This window comes from Electrona antarctica (genome assembly GCF_951216825.1).
Source record: "Electrona antarctica genome assembly, contig: scaffold_1125, whole genome shotgun sequence".
Classification (NCBI taxonomy): Eukaryota; Metazoa; Chordata; class Actinopteri; order Myctophiformes; family Myctophidae; genus Electrona; species Electrona antarctica.
In genome coordinates, this window is record NW_027638016.1 from 10,517 (window position 1) to 20,903 (window position 10,387).

The following is a 10,387-nucleotide window of genomic DNA, read 5'->3' on the forward strand; positions in this document are numbered from 1 at the left end:
GTCACACACACACACACACACACACACACACACACACACACACACACACACACACACACACACACACACACACACACACACACACACACACACACACACACACACACACAAGAAGCTCGTCACATTATAAAGACAATGTGGCTGAACGTTACGTTAGTAGCCTGGCCCTCAGCCATGCAGTGTGCTTTCTGGAGAATATTGGTTTACCCATAAGACATAAAAAAAAGGTAAAATTTAAGGCACAATTTCCCCCCCGAGATTCCTTGCAAAGCATGAGCGGCACAGAAGTCCCGGAAAAGTCGCGCTGTGATTGGCCAGTAGTAGTCACTTGAGTGGCAGCCAGCGATAGACATGGAGGAGTCGCATGACTTCCGCTTGACTTCCTGCTCGCCGCGTTGTGAGCTATTTTCAGCATGCAACCAAGTGTAAAATGACTTATTTGACTTATGCCGGATCTCTTGTCCACTAGAGTCCCTTCCTAACATTTTAGTCTAGGTTTGTATTTGTTTTTTAGTCTTTAGTCATAGCTTAGTTTTCATTTAGTTTCCATTTAGTTTTCGTCAGTGAAAAAAGGTAGTCGAACATTTTTTGGTCATGGTTTTAGTCGACAAAAACAACAACAATGCTGAACAACAACAACAACAACAACAACAAACAGTGTGGCGGGCGGGCGGCGTGGCAGGCAGGCAGGTGGGGTGGTGGTGGCTTACCTTCGGCGGGATCCGGCGGTCCGAACTCCAGGTCGTAGCGCAGGACGTAAAAGTTATTCCACACGTACAGCTGGTTGTCCCGGGGGTTGTAATCCACCGCGGCGATGTACTGGTACTGGTTGGGGAAGAGGATGTCGTCCGGCTGCACCACGTACTCGCCCAGGCTCAGCGCCGTGTTGTAGACGTAGTCGATGTGGCTCCGCGACGACTTCTCGCTCTCGTTCTCCTCGTAGGTGGAGCGCACCACGTGCAGCACGCCGCACACCATGAAGGCGTTGGAGGCCGAGCGCTTGTCGTAGGCCGTGTCCCACGTGGCCTCGAAGCGCAGCGTGTACGGGTTGAGCTGGCTGAGCACGATGCGCCCGTTATTCTGCTCCGTGGCGTAGATGACCCAGAGGCCGCGCTCGTCCACCGCCAGGTCGATGTCCGTCTTGCCGCCCCAGCGGTACGGCGACGTGTCGTGGTAGTTGGCCGCGTTCACGATGGCCTCGCCGCTCTTGATGCGCGTGCGCAGGTCGAACTTGACGATGTTGCGCGTGCGCTCCTTGTTGAAGAAGATGGCGCCGTCGTAGGCCACGAAGCCCGTGCCGTCGACGCGGTGCGGCAGCTTGTACGTGGTGGTCTGCCGGCCGCTCTTGAAGTCTTCCAGCGAGGCGAACTCGATGAGCGTGTCCGTGCGGTACGGCGTCCAGGGCATGAAGAAGACCTTGTCGGCGGCCTGCAGGGGGTCTTTGCACCAGGCGCCCGCCTGCTGCTCGGCCTCGAACACGAAGGTGGGGTCTCCTATAGCCTTCAGAGTCCCGGGACAAATGAAAACTAGTGACAGAGAGAGAGAGGTGGAAACAGAAGACGGAACAAGTCAGTACTGTAGAAGCCCGGCGTGTTGTCGCACACATTGTACATGTCGCTAAGACATCAATCATTCCTGTTGCTGTTACGAATGAAGTGCAAGGCAAGAAAGAGATCAGGTAAACTGTAAGATTTTGAGGAATGTTTCAACTACTGTGTTGCACTTTGTGTTGTGTTGTTGTGTGTGTAGGGGGAAGAAATAATGGGATACAAATGAGTTATGCTAATGGTTATTTTTTCCGAATGGCAAAAAAATGTGAGGTTTGTGAAAAGGAAGGGGGACATCTCAAGAGTCTGCCGAACACGCTAACTGGGACAAAACCCCAAAATAAAAAAGGTTGAACACAAAAGTAAAAAAAAAAAAAAAATCCTGCAAATGGAAGAGATGGAACATTGGGAGAGAGAGAGAGAGAGAGAGAGAGAGATAGGGTTTACATCTTTTTTTTTCTTTTTTTTTTGGTAAATACCATCTTGTCTCTGGGCGGCGACAGCTGGATAAATGAACACACATTGGCACATGCACACTCACATGACTGTGGGGTCATAAAACCAGATATGATAAGGGGGAGACTCCACGTTCTTGTGTGGGAAGGGAGTGAGTGACAGAGTGTCAATGTTTTGGTGGTGGCAGCAAAGCAGAGGTCAAGATGAAGGTGTGGGGGTTGGGGGGGGGGGGGGGGGGGGGGGAACAGATTGAACAGCAAGTAAAAGGATTTTCTTTTTCACTACGTCTTGTGGCAAAACGACAAGGGGGTATATATAACCACTTGATGGATGAGTGAGGTTTTAAGGCGATGCGTTTTTCTTGTTTTCCAAACTATTGACATGAATTGGGTTCAGGGGTCAAAGAGAGAAGAACTGGGCCTGATTTGTTTTTGACGACGTCTCTACTAAAAAAAACAATGTTAACACTTTTTTTTTGTTGCCAGTCTCACTCAGCCATCACTGCTACATCTCACATCACGTGCAGAGGTCAGACCAAGCAAAGTAACACAATATAGACACATCATTTATCTCATCGTTATCAAACTACGTGGCGGCAAAATCCTTGAGTGTCCGTTTAACACGATGGACACTCAGCATGTTGCCGGTGTAGTCTTTTCTTTTTTTTTACCCATTTTGGGCGGGAACCACCTTTTGGTGTTTAAAAGCATTATGTTATAATTTAGCTATTGAAAAATAGCAGATCTACAAGCTCGCAGCGCGGCACCGAGTGCCGCGCTACGAGCTTGTAGGTCTGCTATTTTTGAAAAATCGTGAAAAAATCGTGACGTGGCGCAAATCTTTGAATGTATATTTTCAGAGCGAACGTTTTTAATTCAAATCTTTGCTTCTGGGGGGGGTACCTGGAATGATATATTTTCAGGTGGTCGGCGGCCAAATGCATATCGTTTTTGGGGTCCTTGACATGAAGTAGTTTGAGAACCACTGACATTTTGGAAAACTGTAGATTTAGAAGATTTTTTTTCAGGTATAAATGGGTTAAAGGACCACTTCACCACTTTTCAACCTATCTTCATATAATAGGTTCTCACAAATAATCATGATAAAGTGGCACCATTTTTTTCTACTCAGTCTGTGTCTCATAGGAGGGCTGTGGGCAGTTCAGAAACCAGTCTGTGTCTCATAGGAGGGCTGTGGGCAGTTCAGAAACCCGTCTGTGTCTCATAGGAGGGCTGTGGGCAGTTCAGAAACCAGTCTGTGTCTCATAGGAGGGCTGTGGGCAGTTCAGAAACCAGTCTGTGTCTCATAGGAGGGCTGTGGGCAGTTCAGAAACCGGTCCACCAGTGACATCAACGTTAGGCTATATTAGCTTTGATTCCCCATCGATGATGACCACTGGTGGACGGGTTTCTGAACTGCCCAAAGCCCTCCTATGAGACACAGACAGAGTAGAAATTGTGCCATTTTATCATGGTTATTAGTGAGGAGGACCTAGTATATGAAGATGGGTTGAAAAGTGGTGAAGTGGTCCTTTAAAGTACTACATAGGAGCGGCCTGGGATCATCGTCACCACGGACGCACGCGGGCGGCGTGGGGGTTTTATTGGCCCGATCCATATTTCACATTGCGTTTGGTTTCACACGTCTGGGACAGATTATGTTTGGTAACGCCTGGACTTCTTTCTGAAAATTTCTTGGGTTTTTTTTCCTCGAAACTCATCATCTGGACTCCAAGTGTTGCAAACAATCCCCCGGGTAGGGGGGGGGGGACAGGGGGGGTTTAGCATTTTTTTTAGACAGGAAAGGCAATCAAGGGGGAGGAGATGTGAGGGTGTGTGTGTGTGGGGGGGGGGGGGGTAGGCTGTACTCGACACCACAGAACAAGTAATCGGAGGGTGGGTGGGTGGGTGGGGGGGGGGGGGGGGGTAGAGGACCAGACCAACTCATTTACCTTTTTGCTCCACTTCTATTTTAGGCATTGGAAAAGAAAGCAAAAAAAAATAAAAAATAAAAAGAGTGCAAAAAGGGAGAGAAAGGTTATCATGAGTCAACCACCACCAGGTACAAGAGAAGAATTTGTTAAAGAGGACATGACCATGTATGTATGTATGTATGTAGTGACCTGCCGGGGGGGGGGGGGGAGATAGGAACTATAGAGGGGGGGAAAGAAACTTTCATTAGTCAGTGTGTTTGTAGGCTGGGGTCCACCTATGCTTTCTATGGCATAGGCAGCTCCCGGCAGGATCCGCTGGGAGAATCTAGACGCAGCTGCGTGACATGAGACTAATTAATCAGAGCGACAGAGAGAGAGAGAGAGAGAGGAGTGTGTGTGTCGTGCGTCAATTTAACAAAAGGTGCAGACAATCAGAAATCAGCAGAGAGTGATGGACGTTTGCGCTACTCTATGCCCAATTGAAGTGGGACTCGGTCCCAGACTTTTTTCTTTTTCTTCCTGGAAATAAAAACGTCTGGGTTTTCCGAGGCTAGTGTGTTTGTAACTCCTAGGGTTTCAAACAAACAGAAGTTAGTATTTGGACAGAAATATATTTACTTATATATTATTTATATATGCATTGCTCTTTGGACGATTCAAATGATATCCGTCCTGCCCCATTACCTCAAATTCGTAGTCCAGTCCACTATGTAAGCACGATGCTAAACAGGTCTGATAATCTAATAATGCCCCCCCCCCTCCCTCCCCCCCAATGGCACGATTATAAAGAAACTGCACGGTTCGGGCTCCAAATGCTGGGCAGATATCATCTGATAACATTCTTTGAGAAACAGCACATGCGTTATTTTTGGCCTGTATTGACTGGGGTGGGGGGGGGGTGGAATTTGTTCAGACTTTATTGGACACAAATCATAACACGGTTTCCAAAGTTGCTCGCCCACAGCACACAAAATATCACTTGGTAGTAAGGTTACGGACTCTTAATTAGTCCCAAAATAAAGTGCCACAGCGACAACCCGATGAAACCATGCCTATTATGGAGCTGGTGGTGGTTCGTTGGTAGTGCGTTGAGACTCCATACCGAGGAGGGCAGGCTATAGAGATAATATGAAAAGACTGAGACGTTTAAAAAGAATGAGCACGAAGGTTAGTGGGGTAAAAAGGGTGAAATGAGAATGGAACATGCCGTTTCAAAGAGGAAAAGTACATATATGTCACAGAATGTTTTCAATATATAACAAATCCAATACTAATGGTTGGTTTCATAGACGGGATTAACTCTGTTATTAAATCAATTTTAAGCTAGACCAACCCAAATAAGGCAGAAGAGCTACTTAGCTATTTTCAGTCTGGTAAAAAAAATTAACCCATGACTAAATCAAGAGACTTATTTTATAGAATATAATCCATGTTATTTTAACATCACATCTGTTGTGTCAATATATTCTAATTATTAATTATAATAACTCACAGTTCCACAGAATAAGAAACCATTATTGACATCTAGATATCAAATGTGTTTGAATCCGTTTTGAAGAAACATCCCACACCAAGTCTAACAAGAGCAGTTGATCTCAGTGAAGAGACTACTACATCTCTTCCGTAGTGAATCTCTCAAGAAGCATTCTTCTCTCTGCCTTAAAACATGCAATGATGTTGTTAGTAGGAATAAACAACAGTAGGTAGGAGTAGGAGCACCTGGATGGAGTGGACTGAAAAGGGCAGGAGTCAAACAAATGCAGGCCAACCATGCTCATTAAATAGTCTTATCTTTTGCTTTTCAAGATTGCTGCTTCCCTCCCCCCCCCCCCTCATTTCAGCATTGTCTGCGAAAACCAACGCCGGCACCGGCAAGCAGATTTAGGGGAAACCTCGTCTTATTCATTAGTATGGGGGGGAGCAGTTAAAACACATCTGTCTATTCTAAAAAAAAAAACAGTTTTAAAATCACATCAATGAAAAAATGTTTTGATAGGAGATTCGGACTAGGGATACTTACTATAGGGAACACACTCATACTGGACCTCTAAGTACTTGTAGGTGCCAGGGCATGGGTCAGGAAAGACATCAGAGCCAGTTACAACCACACACTGGGTACGGTTGTTGCACCTAGAACAGAAGATTGACCAAGAGGGTTTCAGCATGACATTAAAGCATTGTCCGCAGCAAGAAAAATAAATGTGGGTTAGACACACATTTGACAACATGTAAACCAGTGGTTCCCAAAGTGGGGTCCGGGGACCCCCAGGGGTCCTTGAGGGAGTTCCAGGGGGTCCCCAGCTAAATGATAGTTTGGAACCAAATGGACCCTTATGGTTCTGTAACTCTGAGAGTGTACAAATGGTTCCATTTGTACACTCAGAGTTAAATTAACATTGATTTTACAATATAAATTGGGGGTCCCAGAGATAGAAATGCCATTAAATGGGGGGTCCGTAGACTAATGCATGTCAAACTGGGGGGGGGTCCTTGAAATGAAACTGGTTGAGAATCACTGCTAGAGCCGTAAAAACCTTCTCTTATGGGGGGTCCCTGGCATACCTTTTCAAATGGGGGTCCGCGGGATAATTAGTGTCAATTAGGGGGTCCTTGACGTGAAAAAGTTGGGGAACCACTGATGTAAACGACACGTTTAATAAAGACTTTGAGAGAGTCCCATCCGGACGGGGGGGGGGGGGGGGGGGGGGTTTATTAACGTTCATTTCTACGTACGACCTTTCAACAGACAGGAGAAGAGAAGAGATTGGTTAAATACACAGAAGAAGAAGGAAAAGTGCAACAGTGAGTGGATGTAATAAGAGAAAGCGTATAGTGTGAGGCAGCAAGAGCTACAAGACACACATCAGGACATATTGATGGCAAAGCGGACGTCACCGGCTTAGCTGAATTTTTTTATCTCCTTTAACAGCCTCGGCGCAACCACTATTCACATGGAGGGAAAAATCATTAAAGTACAGACAACAGGTGGGCTTTGGCCCCGGCCCGGCGTGCGTGCGTTCGACCGGAATGAGTCCATGCTGTGGCCAGAAACGGTCTTTGTGCGAACGGCGAGAACAATGTTAATGTAATTTCTATAAGCGCTTATGTGCCTTCCTATATGCAACATGGCGGTTAGTGGTTGTGCGTGTGCGTGTGTGCGTGCGTGCGTGCGTGCGTGTGTGTGTGTGTGCGTGCGTGTGTACGTGCGTGTGTGCGTGTGCGTGTGTGTGCGTGTGTGCGTGTGCGTGACACAAGGGGAAAATAAACAAGAAGCAAAGCACAGATTTGGGGTAAAAATAAGATGAAAATGGCCCCACTTCAATCAAGCACTCTTGAGGTGGAGGGATTGAGAAGCCTGTCAGCAGTGAGAGAGGTAAACAGGAATCCGTCACAAGAAAGAAAAGGGAGAAAAAAAAAATATATATATATATATATATATACAAAAATAGGACATTCAACATTTTTCAAGCGTGATATAAATATTTCAGAAGGTAAAGATGTGAAGCCATACCACTTGCACATTATATTTCAGAAGGTAAAGATGTGAAGCCATACCACTTGCACATTATATTTCAGAAGGTAAAGATGTGAAGCCGTACCACTTGCACATTATATTTCAGTGTTGAACATAATACATCTTCCTTGGAATCATTGCTATTTGTATAGCTTTGGCTACACAGCTGTATCTGATTTGTTTTTTAATTGAGTGGTACCTGGCACAACAACCAGCCAGTACCAAAAAAAAACACCGTTTTCAAAAACACAAACTAGAGAGAATGTGTTATAGGATCTTAATGACGCGCACGCACACAGACACACACACAGACACCCAGACACCCAGACACAGACACACAGACACACACAGACAGACACACAGACACCCAGACACAGACACACAGACACACAGACACACAGACACACACAGACACACAGACACACAGACACCCAGACACACACAGACACACAGACACACAGACACAGACACACAGACACACAGACACACACAGACACACAGACACACAGACACACACAGACACACAGACACACAGACACCCAGACACACAGACACACAGACACACACAGACACACAGACACACAGACACACAGACACACACAGACACACAGACACACAGACACACACATACACACATACACACACAGACACACAGACACACAGACACACACAGACACACAGACACACACAGACACACAGACACAGACACACAGATTGTTGGGGGATTTCTTTCCCCCCCTTCCCCTCAACATGTTTTTGGTGTGTTGTAGTCCTGTTATCTGGCTTTGTTTTGGTGTCGTTTAGTTTACCCTTGGTTTTGGTCATTGGAGGTTGGCAGTAGAGGTGGGTTTACATGGCCCAATAGCTTCCCCACCTTTTGTTCTGTTTGGCGGGGATCACAAACACCTTCTGTTTGTTCTCTTACAGGTACTTGGCATCCTTTTATACATTCTGTTCGAGCCTTTAGTTGTTTACAGAGGCCGTGACATGCTGTATATGTGGGCTTGTCGTTTCGTGTTTCCACACCGATGTTATTTCTGTATAGGTTTGCTTTAACCCATTCAGGCCTCGAAATTAAAAAGAAAATGTTTTCTAAATCATGACAATTTTCGGAAAGATTTGAGGCACATTTTAACGATTTTTCAAAAATAGCAGACCTACAAGTTCATAGCGCGCCACTCGGTGGCGCGCTATGAGCTTGTAGATCTGCTATTTTTCCAATAGCTAAATTATAACATAATGTTTAAAACACCAAAAGGGGTTCCCGTCCAGAATGGGTTAAATGCAGACTGCGGTAAGTTGCTGAAGGCTTTTTCTTCTTCTTTTTTTTGTTGTGTTGTAGCTGTGCGTTTTGTTTTAGCACAGTTATTTGTGATACAAACGGTGTAATACGTTGTTCTTTCTTTCCACATCGATGTGTAGTTTGACACTGTGGCGCCGCGTGTCGCTCGCTATTTTGCCTACATCTCGTGCCTACATCGTGCGTTTGGCGAGGTCTATGATAAAGTCTACACAGGCTATATAAGACTACTGTAATCAGCTAAAACATGTTTCTTTCTACATGCTGAAACCCCATTCAATGGGGGAAAATACAGTCCAGAAAAAAGAAATTATATACGATTTTTGTGTGTGTTGTTTGATGCTAAAGTCCTCTGATACTATCGGTTAACCAAACCTAGATTATTCATAATGGGTTAAAAAGAAAAAGGAAGAGAAATCAATAGGACGTTTTCCAAATACAGTTGGGTGCCACCGATATTGTCCCTTATCATTTGACCCATTTAGGCCTGACCTCAAAATTTTAAAAAATCCTTATAAATCCTCCAGTTTTCTGAAATAAATATTTTCGCGATTTTTCAAAAATAGCAGACCTACAAGCTCGTTGCGCGCAACTCGGTGGCGCGCTACGAGCTTGTAGATCTGCTATTTTTCAATAGCTAAAGTATCACATAATGCTAACACCAAAAGGGGTTCCCGCCCAAAATGGGTTAACTGTCCTTTTGCGCAGATCACGCAAACCTCAGCAAAAAGAAAAGGACAATATCGATGGCCTCCAACTGTATGCAACGGTACTAATATGTTTTCATGTGATATGGTGGAAGCTGTACTTTGAAGAGATGCACAGTTCTTTTTGACTGCAGCGGATGCACACGAGACTTACATGCTGTGTCTTTTGAAGTACTGTAGGTTGGAAATGCCTGCACATATTTAAAATCACTGACAGCAGAGAGGTTGCACCCCAAAAAAAAAAAAGTATACCGTAGCTTCAAAACGCTCCGTTTTAAATCCAATGCCGAGATCTATCGAGTAATACATGTATAATTACATTAAGAGCTTATTTACTTTGACATTTTTCCCCCTCACTGCATCAAAACACAGATTATTCCTTTTGGCGCTTCACCAGAGTATGATGATCATAACCCATTTTGAGCGGGAACCCCTTTTGGTGTTTGTAAGCATTATGTTATACTTTAGCTATTGAAAAATAGCAGATCTACAAGCTCATAGCGCGGCACCGAGTGCCGCGCTACGAGCTTGTAGGTCTGCTATTTTTGAAAAAATCGTGAAAATCTTTGAATATATATATTCTTTCACAGCGAACGTTTTTTTAACTCAAATCTTTGCTTCTGGGAGGTCACTGGAACAACATATTTTCAGATGGGGGGGGGGGGGGTCGGTGGCCAATTACATATCATTTCTGGGGTCCTTGACATGAAATATTGAGCACCACTGATATAGAAACATATTTCAGAATATGTCAGGATTTGGATGTTTTACATTTTGACGTCAGGTCTAATTGGGTTAAAATCCCCTCTTTTTCCCCGCCCTGCCTCATTTCTCTTTTTATCACCATCACCATCACCATCACCATCACCATCACCATCACCTCAATGGCCATAATAAGGCATGGGCACATTTAGCAGGATGTGTCTGGGA

General features: G+C 45.0%; 1 protein-coding gene across 1 annotated transcript; it reads right to left on the minus strand.

Annotated features, from left to right (window-relative positions):
• Nucleotides 1–600: 600 nt before the first annotated feature.
• On the minus strand, nucleotides 601–10,349 carry LOC306918457 (adhesion G protein-coupled receptor L2-like; the record flags this gene model as incomplete). Its single annotated transcript, XM_079531359.1, has 3 exons — nucleotides 601–1,526; nucleotides 5,957–6,066; nucleotides 10,282–10,349. The coding sequence occupies 3 exons, from the start codon at nucleotides 10,347–10,349 to the stop codon at nucleotides 601–603; spliced, it is 1,104 nt and encodes a 367-aa protein (XP_079387485.1).
• Between the last annotated feature and the right edge of the window lie 38 nt (nucleotides 10,350–10,387).